Raw genomic sequence first — 21478 nt, forward strand, 5'->3', positions numbered from 1 at the left:
GTGAGCACACTGCCCCTCACCTGCTGGATCTATTCTCACTCCACCCCGTTTATCTCACCGGTAGTGCCGCACTACACGATGGAATGCGTTTGCACCCTAAGCACAGGACTTTGGCTTCCCGAGGACTGTGCACTGGTCGCTGCTACAGATGAAGCTTTGGCCAGATGAACCTGTTTGACTGGTGGGGGGCAAGTTCAAGCAGGTTTCTCCTTCTTGTTGATCCCTCCCCACCTGCCTCAGACCAATCTGACAGCTCCGTCCTTTATCGCAGTCATTCGGTAGTAGTGCTACTGAAGCACTCTTGCTGAAGGAAATTGAGGTTCCCCCCACCCTAGGGCACATTTTGTGCCTCTCAGTGGGGTTCCACACAGAGTGGTATTGATTTGTCAGCTAAGGGGAACAGTAGGTGGTAATCAGCAGAAGGTTTCCTCATTCAGGTTTAACCTGACTCCGTGAAGGTTAATGGGGTCCACAGTCAATGTTGAGGACTCCCAGGCCTATTCCAAATGCAGACCACTGTGTCGTTGGCTGAGTTGGGCCTATCCTGTGGGTGAGCTAGGACCTTCCCAGGGATGGAGATGTGGCTGCCTGGGACATGGACAATAAGCTGTGATTCTGTGTTGCCAGACTACTAAGTGAGAAGACAGCCTCCTGCTTTTCGCACAAGCCCCCAGGTATTGATAAGAAGTACTTTACAGGGCAGATAATGCCGCTGTGACTTCTGCTGCCTAGTTCAATTACAGGAGTCTTAATTCCCAATTTAAATCCATCCCGTTTTACTCCCTTGTGCTTTTCTGATGGTTTGCTACAAGCAAATGCTTGCTAACATTTCAGAGGGCAGCTAAACATCGCATCAACCACATTGCTGTGTGTCTGGAGCCCCGTTTGGGCCGGGCTGGGTAAGAAGGGCGGATTTTCTCCCCTGAGATAAATGGGCTCCATGTGTTGCCAGAGAATCACTTGTGAAAAGGAGTGGAGGGAAGAACGGAGACAGGGCGGTCGGTGGGAAGCGATCGACTTTTCTGACAGTGTAGGTGGATAAAGGGCTCTGTTTTATAGCACTGACAGGAAACAAACTGCTTCAGTTATACTCTAAATTGGGTATTCCCAACCTGGGGCCCATGGACCACTTGGTTAAAGGTAGGGGTTCATGGCACAATGAAGGTTGGGAACCCCTGCTCTAAATGCTAGAAATCACACAATACTAAATTACAATAATCTTTTTGATGGCTTAAGGAATCAACTGGATTTTATGCTTGGTTTTGCCATAAATAATTTTCACTTTGTGTTTTAAGAGACTGACCTACTGGAGCATGAATTCGCCATGTCTCTTCCCATTTCCCTTTCATCATTTCTCCTTATTTTCCTTCTTCTCGATACTGTGTGTGTTCATTCCTAATTAGCAAAGAAGCTGTTCTGGTTCTAGTGCTCCTCTCTGATTTAATTCAGCTTATTTTGTTTATCTGCCTAGTAGATAGACGTGATTTGTCTCTGGTTGATTTTATATCCGAACCACTGCTTTCTAACACCATTTTGAAGCTTTAACTTGTTCACCACAAGAATGTGAACCTTTCCAGTTAACTTTGCACCACGGTCAACAGACAGAAGGTGACCATTTGATGAAGGTCGAAGTGGGTACAGTGTAGAGGTTTCCCTGCATCTGGAGCCTGAGCAGAGCCTGACTGTCTTGTCCTTTCCCACAGGAGGAGCACACCAGCAGCAATGTGATGCAGAGCTGAGGAAAGAAATAACTGCTATTTGGCCAAACTTGTCCCAGAAGATTCTGGATATACTGGTGCCTCCCCACAGACGTAAGTGCTCTTCTTAAATCCAGATATTTTAATACGATAGTACACAATATGAATGGAAGTGACTGCGCTTTTCGTGCACTTAGGGCAAATGCATAATGTATGTCAGAGGAGAGTTAACCATTTCAGTTGGTTATTTCAGTTCTGATCATAGAGGGATCAGAAGTGGAGGGAGTGAGCAGTTTCAAGATCTCTGAGGATCTAACCCGGTCCCAACATATCGATGCAGTTATAAAGGCGGCAAGTCAGTGGCTGTACTTTATTAGGAGTTTGAGGAGATTTGATATGTCAACAAATACACTCAAAAGCTTCCACAGATGTATCGTGGAGAGCGTTCTGACAGGCTGCATCGCCGTCTGGTATGGGGGATAGGGGCGACTGCACAGGACCGAAAGAAGCTGCAGAGGGTTGTAAATTTAGTCGGCTTCATCTTGGGTACTAGCCTACAAAGTACCCAGGACATCTTCAAGGAGCGGTGTCTCAGAAAGGCAGTGTCCATTATAAGGACCGCCAGCACCCAGGCCATTCCCTTTTCTCACTGTAGGAGGTACAGAAGCCTGAAGCCACACACTCAGCGAATCAGGAACAGCTTCTTACCCCCTGCCATCTGATTCCTAAATGGACATTGTACCCTTGGACTCTACCTCACTTTTTAAAAAATATATAGTATTTCTGTTTTTTGCACGATTCTTAATCTATTCAATATACATATACTGTATAAAGTATACTGAATAATATTTACTTATTATTATTAATTTTTTTCTCTTCTGTATTATGTATTGTGTTGAACTGCTGCTGCTAAGTTAACAAATTTCACATCATATGCTGGTGATAATAAACCTGATTCTGATTCTGATCAATTCCTATATAAACCTTCATTTGCGCCACACTTGGAGTATTGTGTACAATTCTGGTCGCCCCAGTATAGGAAGGATGTTGAGGGTTTGGAGAGGATGCAGAAGAGGTTAACCAGGATGCTGCCTGGATTAGAGGGTATGAGCTCTGGGGAGAGAATGGACAAGCTTGGATTATTTTCTCTGGAACATCAGAGGCTGCGGGGAAACCTAATAAACGTCTATAAAATTATGAGCGGCATAAATAGGGTAAGCAGTCAGTCTTTTTCCCCAGAGTGGAATTGTCAAATGTTAGAGGACAAAGCTTTAAGATGAGAAGGGGGCAAGTTGAAAGGAGGTGAGTAAAGCAAGTTTTTGTTCTTCTCCTATTTTGGAGTCACCTTACTGACTCACGTGGAGCCCATATTGTTTAAATTTCTGGACCTTCCAACCATGAGGGACCCTGGAAAATGCTCAACTCGTCCATATAGACGACATCCACTGCCCATTCTCATTAATCACCTTTGTCACCTCCTCAAAACACTCAAAATTTTTGTTAGATAGGTCCTGCACAAAGCTGTACTGACTATCTTTTAGAAGTCCATGCTTTTCCAAATGTCAGCAAACTCTTACTTTCAGAATGTTCTCCAATAGTTTCCCTGTCATTGATATAAAGCTCACCAGCCTATAATTTCCTTGTGTGCTTCTGTTACCTTTCTTAAACATAGTAACAACATTGGCTCTTCTGCAATCTTCTGGGACCTCACCCATGGACAAGTAAGGACACAGCAATCTCCTCCAATGCTCCAGCAAGCATCTCTCTTGCCTCTCACAGTAACATGGGATAAATCCCACTGAACCCTGAGAATTGTTACAAGGATCTACCCCTTAGCGACAATGATCAGAGAGAATCTGTATTTACCAACAAGTACCTTTATTGTCCAAACTGAAGAGAATGTGAATTTACACAAGTGAATACCTGTGTGGCATCTAGGTTTCCCTGACCCTCCATGAACAGTCAAAGAATAGAAAAGGTAATACCAGGGGAAGGAGTCTATGCTGGCCAGGTGTTCCTCAAGGTCCCAATCTAATCTCCACGTGTCCATTGGGTACTCCACATCCATGATAGTTGGTCTTTGGAGAGTTGTCATTCTTTGACTTGAAACTCCTAAATCTTATCGTGTTCCTCATCAGTTCAAGTAATACATTTCCACCCTGTTGGTTCAAGGTCAGCTGACCTACGTGGGTCACCTTTTTATTGGCTCTGGTCCAGGGCTACAACCACCATTGTTCTATTGTCTCTGCCCTCAGCCTTGTGCTGTTGTTCTTTTGAACTCAAACCAGGTGATCCAGACACTGAGTCTAACAAGATTACAGATTGCTTCTTCTGCAAGCCTGCAACTTCACATAATAAATAGATACTTGTCTGAGAATGTTCTCAAATTTAACAGGTCATTAGCTTGTGGTGAACTACATATACCTGTTTGGACACGCCTCCCCCCCCCCCCCCCCGCTGACTGCTCCTGTGGCCCCTCCCACTGACCGTGGCTCCTCCCACGGACCCCGGTATAAAGGCGATTGGGGACTCCGCCCTGGCCTCAGTCTCCAGGATGCAGTGTGGTGGTCAATTGCTGCTTGTTCTTTCTTCCAGCCAATAAAAGCCTATATCTCGCCTCCCATCTCCAAGAGTTATTGATGGTGCATCATAGCTGAAACTCCTTGTGTCCGCATTCAGCTGCTCTGATTAGGTTTTCAGAGCAAGATTCAGTTCAAACAGTTTACAAAATGGTGGCTGCAAGGACAGTCTCACAAAATGGCCACCTCCATTCCTGCATTCTTTCTGGCCAACAGAATTTATCCACTTCCATATTTTTCAATAGACCTAGTGCCTCCTCCTCCTCCTTAATATAGGCATGGGCTAGAATACTGACAAGCCCATCTCTGATTTCACCATCAGCCATGTCCATCTCCTTGGTGAACGTTGGGTCTGTTGGGTCCTCAGCCACTCTCTCTGTCATGATGCATAGATTCCCTCCTTTGCACTTAAATACCTACCCTTTTCTTAACTTGCCCTCTTCTAATATATGTACAAAGTGCTTTAGGACTCTCTCCATTCTTCACTGTGAAGAACATTTCATGGCCCTGTTTAACCATGATGACTCTTTGTTTAAAGAAAGTGTCTGAAGAAGTTGTATTATTTATTACTCAGCTGAGCCCAAGCTGTTTTGAATTGTAAATGGCCACTCTCATGTGTTTCTTCCTTCCTTTAGCTACAGAGTTGACGGTGGGGAAAGTCTATGCAGCACTGATGATTTTTGATTACTACAAACAGAACAAAAGCAAACGAATGCAGCAGCAGCAGCAGCCTGGTGGCTTGTCACAGGTAGGTGGAGCGACTCAGTGGTGAATCAAAGCACGTGGATGGAATCACTGTTTCTGTATTAGGGAAACTTCTCTAAATGACTTCCCAGTAAATAAATATAAACTTTGCATGATTCAAAATACTCTCTCTCTATTTGTATCCGTCTCTGTGTGTCTCTCTCTGTCTCTATCTCTGTCTCTGTCTCTCTCTCTCTCTATCTCTGTGTCTCTTTGTCTCTCTGTCTGTCTCTCCCTCTGTCTCTGTGTCTCTTTCTCTCTCCCTCTTTCTCTTTCTTCTCCCTACCACCCCCCCCGACTTTTACCACAGGAGATGCATAGGGTGTATTTGTTTCTTTCTGTACAAAGAAATGTGCTTTTTTTTCTGTAGAAATAAATCAATTTTAACACTTCCTCAATTACTTATATAATGTCAGTGGAATTAAAATGTTGGTTATTAGCTGAGGAAAATGTTGGTATCCATTTTACTAGCTGCAGTGCTAGGCTGTTTGTTAACTTACAGAGTGGTGGGTCATTTCCCTTTGTTGAAGAAAGTTGATGCATGCTAAATGGATGAGTGCCAGAAGGCAACCAAACGTACCTCTATGTACATGTAACTCGTGTTTGCCTTCATCTTACTACAGCATAAGTGATCCCACCGCAGTGTGGGACCAAATTTTACAATTCTGTTTCTCCTGTAGGGCTGCTGTTGTTGTTGTTGTTGTTGTTGTTGTTGTAGTCGTCGTCGTCGTCGTCTTGCCAACAATGTCCCAAAGCTTCAACACCAGCATGCGTCTCTCACTGCCTGAGCCGGTTTGCCGCTTCATTCTATCCCACTGCTGTTCAGTTTTGATTTTGTATGCACACTCCCAGCTCTCTGCCTCTGTCTCCTGTCCTCTGCACCTTCCAACACTCCTTCAGCTAGCACTCACCCAGATGGAACTGAGACTGAAAATGGATTTGTGAAAATATGCCTGCTACACTGATGATCAGACAATGTCACTCTGTTTCTCTGGATTCCAAGTCAGGTTTTTGTCTAATCTGAGCAAAAGTTCATTCATTTTAAATTGTACTCTTTGATGACATGAAGACTTGGTAATTGATTGAAGGAAAAAAAAAATTGGATTTTTATAGTTTCCTTGAAACTATAAAATTCTCACAGCTGACTGAATACAGACACATCATTACGGTAGTTTATGTCATTCGATGGAGCAATTTTACAGCAAGTTACTGATTTGTCCTCCTGCATTCAGTGTGTGGGACTGACAGGCCCATAAGAGAGATGGGCCCTGCAATGGGATTTGCAGTTCACCACTGTGAGCTCCTTTTCCTGCAGTGGGGGCAAATGAATCAGTCTCATCAGGTTTTTGCCTATGATTTTTCCTGCACGTTTTTTGTTTGGTTTGCATCCCGTTCATTCCAGAATCGCGCTGTGTTGTATTTCACACAGACTCGAACATCGTTCTTTCAGCGCGTGGTGGGAGCCTTGACACCAACACAGGAAGAGCCCCCCTCATACAACGACACACTGCGACCAAAGAACTCACACAATGGCGGCAATGCGTACGTATTTCAAATTTCTACTTAGTCTCTTGAAGATCTGTGCAGATCAGAGCCGAGTGGGATAGCCAGGGGGGAAGTTAATGATCTGTGGGGATTAAGAGATTTAGAGAAGTGCTGGATTGGAGATCATACCCCGAGAATTAACTGAGGCTGGGGGAGGAAAAAACCAGAGGACATGGGTTAAGGGTGAAAAGGGGAAAGTTTAAAGGGAACATTAGGGGGAGCTTCTTCACACAGAGAATGGTGGGAGTATGGAATGAGCTGCCAGTTGAAGTGGTGAATGCAGGCTCACTTTAAACATTTAAGAAAAACTTGCACAGGTACATGGATGAGAGGTGTATGGAGGGATATGGTCTAGGTGCAGGTCAGTGGGACTAGGCAGAAAAATGGCTTCGCACAGCCAAGAAGGGCCAAAATGCCTGCTTGTGTGCTGTGATGTTCTATGGTTCTATGGTTCTAAAAGATTTCTGCTTGTTCCAAAACTAAAAGTGTTCCAAAGTTCATTTATTATCAAAGTTTGTCTGCAGTGCACAACTCTGAGGTTCATCTTCTCTAGGTAGCCATGAAACAAAAAAAACCACGGCAGTCAATTCAAAGAGAAACAGCAAGCCCACTAGTCCCCCAACCTCCCGCACAAATGCTTGGGAACATGATCACCAACCCCCAAAACCTCTCACCTGCACGAAACGTAGGAAGAACATCAGCTACCAAATCCCCTTCCCCCACATAAAAAACGAGGAAGAAAGGGCATAAATATAGAATATAAAAACAATAGTCGATAGTCCAAATCCATAAACACAGAAAAACCTTGGTAACATCCTCCAACATTATCGACAGAGAGAAACTCAGAAGCCTACCCTCCGGGCACAACAATAGGCCACACAGGCTCCCCTCTCTGACAGCAGAGTTTCCACCAGCGACAAGTTGGCGAGCAGTCAGCAGTTGCTCTCCTCATTCACCTCAATCTTTAATCTCCCTTGTCGCTTTAATCAGTGAACAATGGTGGCTTTAATCGGCAAAATGGAGTCGAACGTCTGCTCGCACCCTGTCCTGCAGCCTCCTCGCCTCGAAGCTCATGCTCACTCCCTCCTGGAATCCTCTCGGACACAGCAAAGCACTGGATCGCCCAAACAATCTCAAATCACTGGCTCCAACAGTTCTAGAAACAGGTTCAAGATGAAAAACAGACGTTAATGACTAAGTGTTGTTTGAGTAAACAGTGAAAAACTCCTTGCATGCTTCTTGCTGCATTGGTTGGAGGGAGACTTGTTATGCTGGGGCTATCGGGAACTACTGTGTGGAATAAAAACAGACAGTGCTGCAGATATTCAAGTCAGGCAGAATCTGTGGAGAGAGAAGTAAAGTTAATGTTTCAGAATGATCAAAATGTTAACTCTGTTTTTCTCTCTTTAGAGATGTGGTAATGTCCCATGTCGCCACCCACATATTCCACTAACCTCAGCTTAATGGTCAGATCCATTTGGACATTGTAGGGCTCATCTCTTCTTACATAAGAAGCCCAAAACTGCTCACAATACTCCAAATGTGGTCTGATCAATACCTTACAAAGCCTCAGCAACACACCCTTGCTCTTATGTTCTCGTCCTTAACACTCCCTGCCCCTAAACTATCTTGGTATCATCTGAAAACTTGGCCACAAGGTAATCAATTCCATCATCCAAATCAGTGACATATAATGTAAAGAGAAGCGGACCAACGCTGACACCTGAAAGACACCTCTTGTCACTGGCAGACAACCAAAATGGACCTCCTTTATTCCCACTCTTTGCCTCCTGCCAGTCCTCTATCCCATGCTAGTATCTTTCCTGTAATATCATGGGCTCTTACCTTGTTACGCAACCTCATGTGTGGCACCTTGTCAAGGGCCTTCTGAAAAATCCAAGTACATAGCATACACTGACTCTCCTTTGTCTATCCTGCCTGTTATTTCCTCGAAGAATTCCAACAGATATGTTAGGCAAGATCTCCCCTTGAGGAAACCATGCTAGCTTTGGCCTATTTTATCATGCACCTCCAAGTACCTGAAACCTCATTCTTAATAATGGACTTCAACATCTTCCCAACCCCTGAGATCGGGCTAACTGGCCTATTATTTTATTTCTTCTGCCTCCCTCTCTTCATAATGTGTGGAATGATATTTGCAATTTTCAAGTCCTCTGGAACCGTTGCAGAATCCAGTGATGCTTCAAAAATGATTTCTCATGCCTTCACAATCTTTTAACCAGGAGTGTAGTCCATCTGGTCCAGCTGACTTAAGTCCCTCAGACATTTCAGCTTCCTAAGCACCTTCTCCTTAGTCATAGCCACGATACTCACTTCTATCCCCCGACACTTGCTAGTGTCTTCCACAGTGAAGACTGAAGCAAAATACATATTAAGTTTGTCCAATATTGCTTTGTTCCCCATTACAAGATCATTTTCAATGGTCTGATATCCACTCTCACTGCTCTTTCATTTTTTATATATCTGAAAAAAACTTTTGGTATCTTCTTTTATAGTTTTGCTAGCTTACCATCATATTTAATCTTTTCTCTCCTTATAGTTTATTTAGTTATCTTCTGTTGGTTTTTAAAAGCTTCCCAATCCTCTAATTTCACACTAATTTTTGCTATATTATATGCCCTCATTTTCTTTTATGACGCCTTTAGCTTCCTTTGTCAGCCATGGTCTCCTCACCCTCTCTTTAGAACACTTCTTCATCTTCGGGATGTACCTATCCCGCGCCTTCCAAATTGCCCACAGAAACTTCAACTCTTGCTGCTCTGCTATAATTCCTGCTGGTATCCTGTTCCAATCATCTTTGGCTAGCTCATCACTTACGCCTCTGTATTTCCCTTAACTCCACTGATGCATCTGACTTTATCTTCTCCGTTTCAAACTGTAGGGTGAATTCTTTCATATTCTGATCACCGTCTCCCAAGGGCTCCCTAATCAAATTTGGTTCATTACACGACACCCAGTCCAAAATTACTGTCCCCCATGTGGGCGTCAATGACCAGCTGCCCTAAAAAGTCATCTCCTAGGCATTCTACAAATCCTCTCTCTTGGGATCCAGAACCAGCCTGATTTTCTCAATCTACCTGCATTTTGATATCCCCCATGACTATTTCTATCTCCCATTGTAATTTGTAGACCACATCTTGGTTACTGTTTAGAGGTTTGCATACAGTTCCCATATGGGTGCTTTAACCCTTGCCGTTTCTTTTCTCTACCCACAATGATTCTAAACCTTCTGCTGCCATGTCAGCTCTTTCTAATGATCTGCTTTCATTTTTAAACAACAGAGCCACCCCACTCCCTCTGCCTACCTGCTTGGCCTTTTGATACAAGATTTATCCTTGGATGTTAAGCTCCTAACTATGATCTTCTTTCAGCCATATCTTCCTACCTATCTACAAGACCTTTATCCATATACTGTGTGCATTCAAGTATAACACCTTCAATCCTGTATTCATCACCCTTTTCAATTTTGCCCTCATGTTACACTTCTGTCATAATCATATGCCTGTCCATCCTCACAGTTTCACTACATGATGCATCGACTTGTATACCAACTGCCCCATTTTCAACACTGTCACCACTTTGTGTGTGTAACTCTGGATTTGCGGCATCTACAGAATCTCTTGTGTTTAAATCTGAATGTCACTGGCATTTCAGTTGCCCTTTGACGTGTAACTTTGTTCTCATTTGCATTATTGTGATTCTCAGTGGTTACTATGATCGATCACTATATTTTATCTTCAAGTGGGAATGGGATTGATGGGGTTATTCTGAGAGCTGGCATAGACTCAATGGGTTGAATGGCCTCCCTCTATTTCATAAGGAGATGAAAGTATGTGTGTTGCATTGACTGCAGATTGCTTTGGATGTTTGAGAAGTGCATCTACGTGTGTCACAAACAAACCTCTGAGCTCCCAGCTAGGAGATAACACATGGGCTCTCCTGTTCTGACAAGCTCCTCTCTTCTTACACAGCCTGTACCAAGACAGCGGACGAAAGGAATCCTCCTGGCTGCGGACCCGAGAGGCTTTTACTGAGGGTAAAGTAGAAATACCTGAGAGCGGTCAGGCAGATGAAGCTCTAGTCACCCAGAGCGTTCCTCAGGTACGAGCTTCGTTCTGATCACGTGAGGTAAAACTGCATTTTAATGGTTTCTGTTGGTAATTGTGGACAAATCCAATCAATACAACCAACATTCACATTTCACAGAGTCATGTTTGCTGGTTTAAGATTTGCTGTTAATGGTTTCAACAGCTCCCTACTTTAGACTTCAGTGTGTTTGGTATTACTAAGAGCACCCACCTACTGCACGACCTTTACCTTCAACCCTGACCTTTGCAGTCGCGACCAGAAGCTCTAGTGCACGCCATGATGGTCAGGGCTCCAGACAGATTGTAGTTATGATATCTTTCATTCTTTAAACCAAAGAAGCAATATGGATAAAGCATAAATCGATTTTGAAAACCCAAGAAATGTAAGTGTCCAGGCAGGGGGAAAATAATTGATTTTGTGGGATTTTGTTGTTAGCAGGTTGAGGAATTCCCTTGACAGATGTGGGCACATACCAGGTTGCTCACATGTTGTAGGCAGAGATTTAATCTCACTGAACAAGGAAGATTATGGAAACTTGTAGTGGATGGAGTGGGAATGAAAAGAGCTGACTTTCCCTCTCTCTTGCACAGGCGGTGGAGTTGAGAGAAATGGGCTATGACATGAACCACTCAGATCAGCCCAGTCTGGAGAGTCATGGCCGTGCAGCGTCCATGCCTCGCCTGACAGCAGAGACCCAGGTAAGTGACTGATTGCAAACGGAAATGCTGGGTGAAGTTTCACTGCACCTACAGATGATCCATCTCAGAATACCTGCTCGGAAATCTTGACGAAAACGGGAATGTTGACAGTTGTGAACTTGAGTTTGGCCCAGATGCAAATAGGAGTATTGGCTGTACCAAGTATATAAAAGCAGAACTGGGACTGGACTAAGTAAATGTGAACTAAAATCTTCACTATTTAGATTATGTTGGCAACAATTAGACCTGGGCATTCACAGATAATGATTAATTTATCAACAATATATTAGGTTTATTCATTACCATTACCTGCCTTTAGAGAACTCCACTTAAATGATCAAAAACAAACATTCAGTAACTGCCTCAGATTCCTTTGTTTATAGTTGTAAACTGTATTTCATCTCCCTTAGACGAGAAGTTCAAAGGAAATCCTATTTTGTTAACCGCTGACAAACGTGCTTAAAATCAGCTCAAAAGTTAATCCTGTGTATGTGTGAACGGCACTCTAAAATTAGAGGCAATTAAACAGTCAAAACTTAACTAAAGGAAAATGAACTGTCACTGATTCCATAAATTCTTTGCAAGACCATAAATCATAAGTCATAGGTGCAGAATTAAGCCATTCAGGGCATCAAGTCTGCTCCGTCATTCCGTCAAGGCAGAATTATTATCCCTCTCAACCCTATTCACCTGCCTTGTCCCTGTAACATTTGACACCTTGACTAATCACTTGATCATCTATCAACCCCTGCTTTAAATATACTCAATGATTTGACCTCCACAGCCATCTAGGGCAACAAACTCCACACCTCCTCCTCTATTCTAAATGTATGTTCTCTATTTTGATACTGTGCTCTCTTGTCTTAGATTCACCGACTATAGGAAACATCCTTGCCGCATCTTCTCTATCTAGCCTTTCAATATACTTGTGAAACTTCATCGCTGGGCCCTATCCAATGCTAGCAAGTCTTTTTAAAACCATAAGACCATTAGATATAGAAGCAGAATTAGGTCACTTAGCCATCTCACCATGGCTGATCCAGTTTTCCTCTCAGTCCCAATCTCCTGCCTTCTCCCCGTGTCCTTTCATGCCCTGGCCAATCAAGAATCTATCAACCTCTGCCTTAAATATACATAAAGACTTGGCCTCCACAGCTGCCCATGGCAACAAATTCCACAGATTCACCACTCTCTGGCTAAAGAAATTCCTCCTCATCTCCGTTCTGAGGCTGTGTTCTCTGGTCTTAGACTCTTCTATGATAGGAAACATCCTTTCCACATCTAGTCTATCAAGGCCTTTCACCATTCAATAGGTTTCAAAGAAGTCACCGCTCATTCTTCTGAATTCTAGTGAATACCGGCCCAGAACCATCAAGTACTCTTCATTTGACAAGCCATTCAATCCTGGAATCATTTTCGTGACCCTCCTTTGAACCCTTTCCAGTTTCAGCACATCTTTTCTAAGATAAGGAGCCCAAAACTGCTCACAATACTCCAAGTGAAGCCTCACCAGTGTCTTATAAAGCTTCAGCATTACATTCTTGCTTTAATATTCTAATCCTCTTGAAATGAATGTTAACATTGCATTTGCCTTCCTCACCACAGACTCCCAAGAACGTTATGCGCCTCAGTATTTTGTATTTTCTCACCATTCTGAAAATAGAGAACCCTTTGATTTCTTCTACCAAAGTACATGACCATACACTTTCCAACATTGTATTCCTTCTGCCATTTCTTTGCCTATTCTCCTAATCTGTCTGGGTCCTTCTATAGCCTCTCTACTTCTCCCAAACTACCTTCCCGTCCACCTATCTTCATATTGTCTGCAAAATTGGCCACAAAGGTATCAATTCCATTATCTAAATTACTGACACATAATGTAAAAAGAATCGGTCCAACACAGAAGCCTGTAGAACACCACTAGTCACCAACAGCCAACCAGAAAACACCTCCTTTATTCCCGCTCTTTGCCTCCTGCCAATCAGCCACTGCTTTATCCATGCTAAAATCCCTCCAGTAATACCATGGGCTTGTAGCTTGTTAGGCAGCCTCATGTGTGGCACCTTGTCAAAGGCCTTCTGAAAATCCAAGTACACAACATCAACCGATTCTCCTTTGTCTATCCTGCTTGTTATTTCTTTAAGGATTTCCAACAGATTTGTCTTGAGGAAATCATGATAACTATGGCCTATTTTATCACGTGCTTCCAAGTAGCCTGAGATCTCATCCTTAATATTCGACTCCAACATCTTCCCAATCACTGACGTCAAACTAACTGGCCTATAATTTCTTCTCTTTTGCCTTTCTGTCTTCTTGGAGTGGAGTGACATTTGCAATTTTCCAGTCTTCGGAAACCATTCCAGAATCTAGTCATTCTTGAAAGATCATTACTAATGTCTCCACAATCTTCGCAGCCATCTCTTTGAGAACCCTGAGGTGTACACCATCTGGTCCAGGCGACCTATCTACCTTCAGACTTTTCAGTTTCCCAAGATCTTTAACTTCCCACACTTCATGACCCCTGACACCTGGAACTTCCACCATAATGCTAGTGTCTTTCACAGTGAATACTGATGCAAAATACTCATTCAGTTCATCCACCATTTCCTTGTCCCCCATTACTACTTCTCCAGCATTGTTTTCCAGCTGTCTAATATCCACTGTCACCTGCCTTTTACACTTCATGTATCTGAAGAAACCTTTGATATCCTCATTAATATTATTGGCTAGCTGACTTTCATAACCCACCTTTACCTTCTTAATGACAGTTATTAGTCGCCTTCTGTTGGTTTTTAAAAGCTTCCCAATCCTCTAACTCCCCAGTAATTTTTCTAACTATTACCGTATATGCCCTCTGTTTGGCTTTTATGTTGGCTTTGATTTCTCTTGTTAGCCATGGTTGTGTCATTTTGCCTTTCGAATACTTCTTCCTCTTTGGGATGTATATATCCTGTGCCTTCTGCTTTGCTGTTCTGCTGTCATCCCTGCCAGTGTTATTTTCCAATCAATTCTGGCCAAACTAACTGCTCTCTCGTGCCTCTGTAATTCCCTTCTCTCCACTGTAATATTGATACATCTGACTTTATCTTATCCCTCTCAAACTGCAGGGTGAATCCTATCATATTATGATCACTGTCTCTTAAACTTCACCTAAAACTCCCTAATCTGGCTCATTAAACCACACCCAATCCTGAACTGTCTTTCCCCTAGTTGGCTCAATAACAAGCTGCTCTGATATGCCATCTCACTGGAATTGTACAAATTCTATCCATTGAGACCCAGCTCATTTTCCCAATCTACCTGCATACTGAAATCCCCCATGTCTATCATAACATTGCCCTTTTAACATTCTTTTTCTGTCTCCTGTTGTAATTTGTACCCACATCCCAGCTACTGTTCAAAGGCCTGAATATACAGTACAGTGCAAACATTTAGGCACCCTCGCTATATATATATATATATATATATATATATATATATATAGACATAAGAGTCTTGCACAGTACTGTATTTGTCAGCATGGATCAGAGAGAGGGTTTGTACATCTGACCGGAGCAAAGGATGTTGAGAGTAGTAAGGGTGGAGTGCCACAGGAAGGGTGTAGGATAGGTGGCAGAGAAGGAGCGCTGTGGCATGGGGTAACACAGGTGCAGACACACACTGAGCCCTGAGACACCAGGCAAGGTAATTTGATTCCAAACAAATGGTTTATTGATCATTACAGAATGTCCCTCTGGTGCTTCCCTCTGCCCTCCCCTCTCCCTTCCCCCTTTCCCAACCATAATTCCTCTTTCCCATTCTCAGTCCACAATAGAGACCCATGTCAGAATCAGGTTTACCATCATTTACATATTATTTGTGGCAGCAGACCTGTGCAATACATAAAATTAAAGCAGACATTTGCACAGTACTGTAAATCAATAAGCCCATTCTCAAGTCTACATATTTCTTGGAGATAACGTTTTATGCTTTTTTGGTATCTTCAAGCATTTTCACCTCTTTTCAGTATCGAAGCATTGTATGGAAGTTTTGAACCAATGTGCTTCCTATCTGAGCGCGCCCATTGCGAAGTAACGTTAGAATATTGTGTTTTTACTTTGTGCCATCGTGACACCTATTGTTTCTTGCACCATCTAGTCTGATTAAAATGTCATTTCATGTAAGAAAAAGAAATTTGCTTGATATATTGAGTTCATCTACACTAACGTTTCATGTTTTTTGTATCTGTCTTTCCCATCCCAACCTCCACTTGGACTCTCAAACCTACCAACCATTTATCCTATTTTGTTCCATTTCCATCTCCCTGATCTGTTTAATTTCTCCTTTTATGTTATCCACGTTTTGTGGTGTTAAACATTCTGGTTGATTTATTTTGCTTTTATGAATTTGCTTCATGTTTCATTTGGCTTTGGTTAATTCTGTTAACCTTCCACCCATTGCACCTTCCACCTTTTCCCTTTCAACCCACCCTTTTTGTGATCCATTGCCTGTAAAACCCTGTGCTGTTGGCTGCTTCACTTACCTGTGTCATCTTACTCGATCCTTTGCTGAAGAAAATATCTCGATCATCTGGGAGTGTCCTTGCAGTATGTAACTCATATTATGTCTACATGATTTTGTTCCTTCACTCTTTTGATCCTTTTTTTTTGCATTTTCATATGTCTTCTTTCCAATGAAGCCCCAAATAGCAGTTTTGGTATGCTGGATGTCATTTCAGTTAAAATGCATTTAAGTATTTGTTGAGGCTTCACTTCTGCAAAAAGGATTGCATTTGCTAAACCCATGATTGTACTACCAAGGACCAGCACCTCCATTTCAGAAGGTTCATTGGATTGTGCGGATTTCTTGAATATATTTGTATGAAATCTGAAATGATGACAGATATGCAAAACTTACCGGGTTCGGTTTACGTGGCATGTGAAAACACGCTCCAAATTCTACCCAAAAAGAAAGCAGACGTGATGAAAATTGTAACTGGGAAACATTCATTCAGAGTGGATTCCTGTGGCCAGTGAATTATCTGGGACTTCAGCTCTTCAACTATGGAATAAAAACTAGTATCACTTTATATCATGCTGAAAATTCTACTTTAGAATAATTCCAATAATTAACGTAACTTGAACTTAAATCAGAAATTTGGTTGATTTGGCTGCCAGAGATGCATTTCTGACTGATCGTATCAGTAGTCATAATTCAGGGAAACTTATGGAAGAAGCTATTGAAATTTTACTATCAAGAAATATGATGATATTATAAATTATCAATGTTATAGAAACTGCATGGTTCTCATTATCACAGCAAATTTAGTCAGCCTCAGCTCAGTGGATTGATATATTCCTGTACAATACAAGGGATCTAAGAAGATCATTAGTTATAAGATAAAGTATATTGCAAGAATTTCACAAGAATTGTGAAAATTGTTGACAATACATTGAGCAAAGTAAATATCCAGTTTATTCAGTAACACTAAATGTCATCCTAAGTTCTATTCATACATCAGACCCATCAGAAAGAAAATGATAAACTCCATCCAAGCATATTTTTAGTGTCTAGAATACAGGCTCTGACTACAGTGGAGCAGTAAGCTGTTGCCACTGTGAGAGTGCTGTTGGTCTGCAAAACTGACTTCTACTTATCTCAGCTGCTGTGTCCTTTTTGTGCAGCCGATCCCAGACACAAGTCCCATGAAGCGCTCGGTATCTACACTGACCCCACAACGCGCTCAGGGGATGCATCTGCCCGATTACTCCCTGGAACGAGTTATACCAGTTCGGATGCCACATCATCACCACCATCACCATCAGCACCGCTGCCATCGCAGGAGAGAGAAAAAGCAGCGATCGCTTGAGCGGTCTCCCAGCAAAAATGCTGATGGACAAGCAGGTAACAAATTGAGCAGCAGACTGAGCATGAGAAGACAGCTAGATATCTGGAAGCTCAAAGAGTTTTTTAAATACAGAATCTTGGAATTGTACATCTTACAGTAAAGAACACTTATATTTGTGTCATCTGTTCGTAGGCTGGGTTAACACTGAAGGTAGACTGTTCCCTCCTTTCGCCTTTGAAGGAGTCCCAGCCCTAATGGCTAAAATGCCTCTCTAATTTGATTAAGCCCAATGCTTACTTGTTGCAACTTATTGTTATATAAGGGGCTCTGGACAATGGAAGCAAAAAAGTCTGCGGATGCTGAAAATCTGAAATAAAATCAGAAAATGCTAGATATGTTCATTCCAAAGATGTATGGGTTGGTTGGTTAATTGACTGGCCATATGGGTGTAATTGGGCAGAGTGCGCTCATTTGGCTGGAAGGGCCCATTTCTAAATTTAAAAGGCGCCAGGCAGGATCAGTGGAAAAAACAACAAAGATAATGCTTTAGATTAAAGACCTTCCATCAGAATTTGAAAACCTCTCCTATCAGATTCCTTCTTCTTCTGCACTCTTTATTTTTTCCACCAACCTGATTTCACCAATCACCTTCTAGTTAACCCTCCTTCCTTTCCAGTCCTGAAGAAGAGGCTTGATATGAAACACTGACTGTTATTCATTCCATAGATGCTGCCTGACCTATTGAGTTCCTCCAGCATTTTGGCGGGTTGCAGAGACAAAACAAGTTATTTTTAAGTAGCATAGAAGCTGGGAGCTTCTGCAAAGATTGGACAACTGACCGGACATTAGATTTGCAGCTTGCTGATGTGCTGGAAACAAGATGCTGGAGGAATTCAGGGGGTCAGGCAGCAGCTGTGGAGAAAAATGGACAGTCAATGTTTTGGTTCGAGACCTGATATCTGGACCCTTCATCTCAACCCAAAATGTTGACTATCCACTTCTTTCCACAGATACTGCCCAACTGGCAGATTTCTTCTGGCATCTTTGTTGTTCCAGATTCCAGGAGCTGCATTTTGTTGTGTCTTAGGTGTGCTGGGTCATTGTTGCATGTAGCACTGGCACCAAGTCGGAAGTCACAAACTAAGGCGATTTTAGAGAAACCTTGCATAAGGGATAATTATAGTGGATGGCTCCTCTTTATGAACGTTAAAGGCTAACTCATGCATTTCAGAGACAGAGCTACTTTCCAGAATATCAGAAGATGGCAAGGCCAGTGTGAATTCAATGATAAACTCCTTGTACTTTTTTTATTTTAAAAACCTTCAACAATAGAAAGAAAGTTTTAATAACCAAGATAAGGAGTGGAACAAATCCAGTATTCCAGTGTGTACTGAGTGCTTCCAAGGTGCTTGAGTTAGAGGAATACATTGGGAGAGCCCTGAGCTGTCAACTTTTTAAAAACATTGGTCCTTATTGTTGATACTATTGCATTTAATTAAGTGCTAAAAGCATGTTTTGTATCAAGAAAATCTAGTCCAGCTAAATGGATGTAGTTCAGAGATTAAGGCTCTGAAACCATGTCATCTTTGGGATCTGGATACGAAGAAACGATTAAATAATAACATTTACTTTCCCTGAAGAAAGTCAAGGGAAGCAAAAAATAGCAAGCTGTCTGTGGAAAGAGAAGCCAGTTAAGGTGTTGGGTTCACAGTTTAAATGCATAGAGAGGTGGGAGGAGTGAGGTGGAAGACAAATGACCACCTGAAACAACGCATACAAAATTCTGGAGGAACTCAGCAAATCAGGCAGCATCTGTGGAAGGAAGTGAACAGGTGATGGTTCAGTGAAGAGACCCTTCGTCAGGCCAGAAAATAAACATGGGGGAGGGGAGGAGCACAAGGTGATTCCAGGTGTGACCATATAGAGTTGGATTCAACACCATCAGGTGAAAAAGAGAACAACTACTGCCATAAGTGAGGCATTTTGATGAAATAGGATTAGAGAGGGCCAGAAGTATGATAATGGAAAGAAACAAGAGAACAGTTTATGTGAGGTTGGAAAATTCAGAGTTTTGCTGTTGCGAAGTGTCTAGATGGAAGATGTTGTTTTTCTGGTTTACACTGGGCTTCACTATGGCAGTGGAGGAGAACACACACAGATGGGTCACAATGGGAGTGAGACTGAATGCAACAGGAGGCCTGCAGATTGAGTGTGGGTGCTCGTGCTCTGCAAAGAATCATACACTTATGTTTCGTTTCTCCGAGTGTAGAGGAGACTACACTGTGAACACCAAGTTCAGTACACTAGACTGGAAGTAGTACTAGTGAGTCACCGCTTCACCTGGAAAAGTTGCTTGAGTTCCTGGATGGTGGGAAGCGAAGAGGTGAACGGACGGGGCTGCATCTCCTCCAGTCACACAGGGAAATGCCCTGGAATGGGAGAGTGGACCAGGGAGTCGCAGTGTTGGTGGCCCCTGTGGAGTGGAGAAAGGTGAAGATTTGGTGGGATCAAGTTGGAGCTGGCACAATTTTAAACAATAAGTGTGAAGGGTGGGGTGGAAGGTAAATGTCAAGGGAGTTCTTTCTTTGGCCTAGTGTGGTGGAGATGGTGAGAGACTGTCAGAAAGAAGTCAGTGGTGCTGATGGCATCTGTTGCCTCGAAGGACAATGGGTACGTGCTATGGGTCAAGCCTGGCCGGAAGTATGGAGATCCTGGGATGTCTAGCATCCCCGACTCACCCTTACTGGAGTAGTCCAAAGGAAAGTGAAACAACATTTTTGGCATCAGCTTGGCTGCAAGAGCTGCCAGGAAGATGTCAGTGACGTCCAACCACCTTAGGGGCTCCACTCCAGATATTCTGCCTGGGTTTACTCCTGTAGCCTTTGTCTCTCCTGAGGCTGCCCACAAGGTAGTGGGGCTAGCTGGGGATCTGGTTCACGAGATGGTAGTGCAAGAGGCGGTTTGTATTGCTCAGTTGCTGAGGCAGGGCTAGTGTATGTGTGTCACCTTCAAGCATCAGTGAAGTCTATAAACCCTGTTTATTGAGGAAGACGGTCAGAGAATTTGACATTCTACTTACCTTGTAGGGCAACTGGATGACCCCAGTTCTGCAGCTCACCCAAGAGATCAGTCATCTAAAGAGCATGAGCGTGGTAGGTCACAGGAGCGGAAGCCTCCGTCATCCGTCGAGAAGCAGCGCTACTATTCCTGTGACCGATATGGCAGTCGGGAGGCCCCACAGCCCAAGTCAACTGATCACAGCCGGTCTGCATCTCCGAGTACTGGTCCAGAGCAGGGGCTCCATAGACAGGTGAGGAGAAATTAACTCATCATCTCACTAACCAGTGTGTTCTGCTAAGTACGAAATAACTGATAAGAAGGACAACAAGCCGGCAACTGTGTGATGTGCAGAATTGGAGATGAGCACCAAATCTGCACCTTTTCTTCTATGCTGTGTTTTAGGATGTGCATTTATGCAGGTTTGTGTAGCTCAGTGAATCTCAGGGGTTGTCCAAAGTAATCATGAAATGGTAAAAGCCACACAAAAGCGCAAATGTACCTACATGTCTCCTGTTCTTAACTGATTGGCTGACTTTCAGCAGGCATTAGTACAGGCTGAACTGACCCCACAGTGTGAGTTTTGGGAAGATGCAGGAGCAAGTAAGGATTCCCCAGCGTTCAATCAGACTCTCTGGAGCCTGAAGTGGACAGGAGCAAGGATTAACTGAAATTGGCCTATTATTGTCACATGTACAGAGATATAGTGAAAAGATTTTGTCTGTGTGCCATCCAGTCAAATCATTCCACACAAGTAGGGGAAGATGGTTTTTGTGGTGCATTTGTAACTCTGCAATTTCTTTGCATCTTGAGGGAAGAACAGTTGCCATACAAGATGTGACAAATCCGCGATGGATGCTTTCTATCTGTGCATCTGTAAAAACTGGTGAAAGCAATTGTGGGCATGCTGAATTTCCTTAACCTTCCAATGAAGTAGAGGAGCTAGTGAGCTTTCTTGGCAAGGACCAAGACAAATTTACACTAGGAACATGTATCTCTCAGTCATCTCCACCTAAATATTATTGATACATGAAGAGGCATGTGCTTTGTCCCACTTCCCACAGTCAATGATCAGCTCTTTTGTGTAGCTGTCACTAAGGGAGAAGTTGTCTTAACACCGTGGCACTCAGCTCTCTATCTCCTTCCTGTCCTCCATCTCATCATTTCCAGAGATGCCAGCTTGTTTCCACAAGTAGCAAGGCCTTGTTTCCAAATTGCAAA

At 43.0% G+C, this 21478-nt stretch overlaps 1 protein-coding gene across 1 annotated transcript in view; it reads left to right on the top strand.

The window, feature by feature from the left end:
• cacna1ba (calcium channel, voltage-dependent, N type, alpha 1B subunit, a) overlaps positions 1–21478 on the top strand; it is an 846233-nt gene that overhangs the window by 815239 nt on the left and 9516 nt on the right. Inside the window, exons 39-45 of the mRNA XM_073052070.1 lie at positions 1704–1811; positions 4912–5024; positions 6450–6562; positions 10558–10687; positions 11266–11373; positions 17037–17256; positions 20287–20510. Of these exons, the coding sequence (XP_072908171.1) occupies positions 1704–1811; positions 4912–5024; positions 6450–6562; positions 10558–10687; positions 11266–11373; positions 17037–17256; positions 20287–20510 (1016 nt within the window). The remainder of the gene's footprint in view (positions 1–1703; positions 1812–4911; positions 5025–6449; positions 6563–10557; positions 10688–11265; positions 11374–17036; positions 17257–20286; positions 20511–21478) is intronic.

This window comes from Hemitrygon akajei, chromosome 7 (assembly GCF_048418815.1).
Source record: "Hemitrygon akajei chromosome 7, sHemAka1.3, whole genome shotgun sequence".
Lineage (NCBI taxonomy): Eukaryota > Metazoa > Chordata > Chondrichthyes > Myliobatiformes > Dasyatidae > Hemitrygon > Hemitrygon akajei.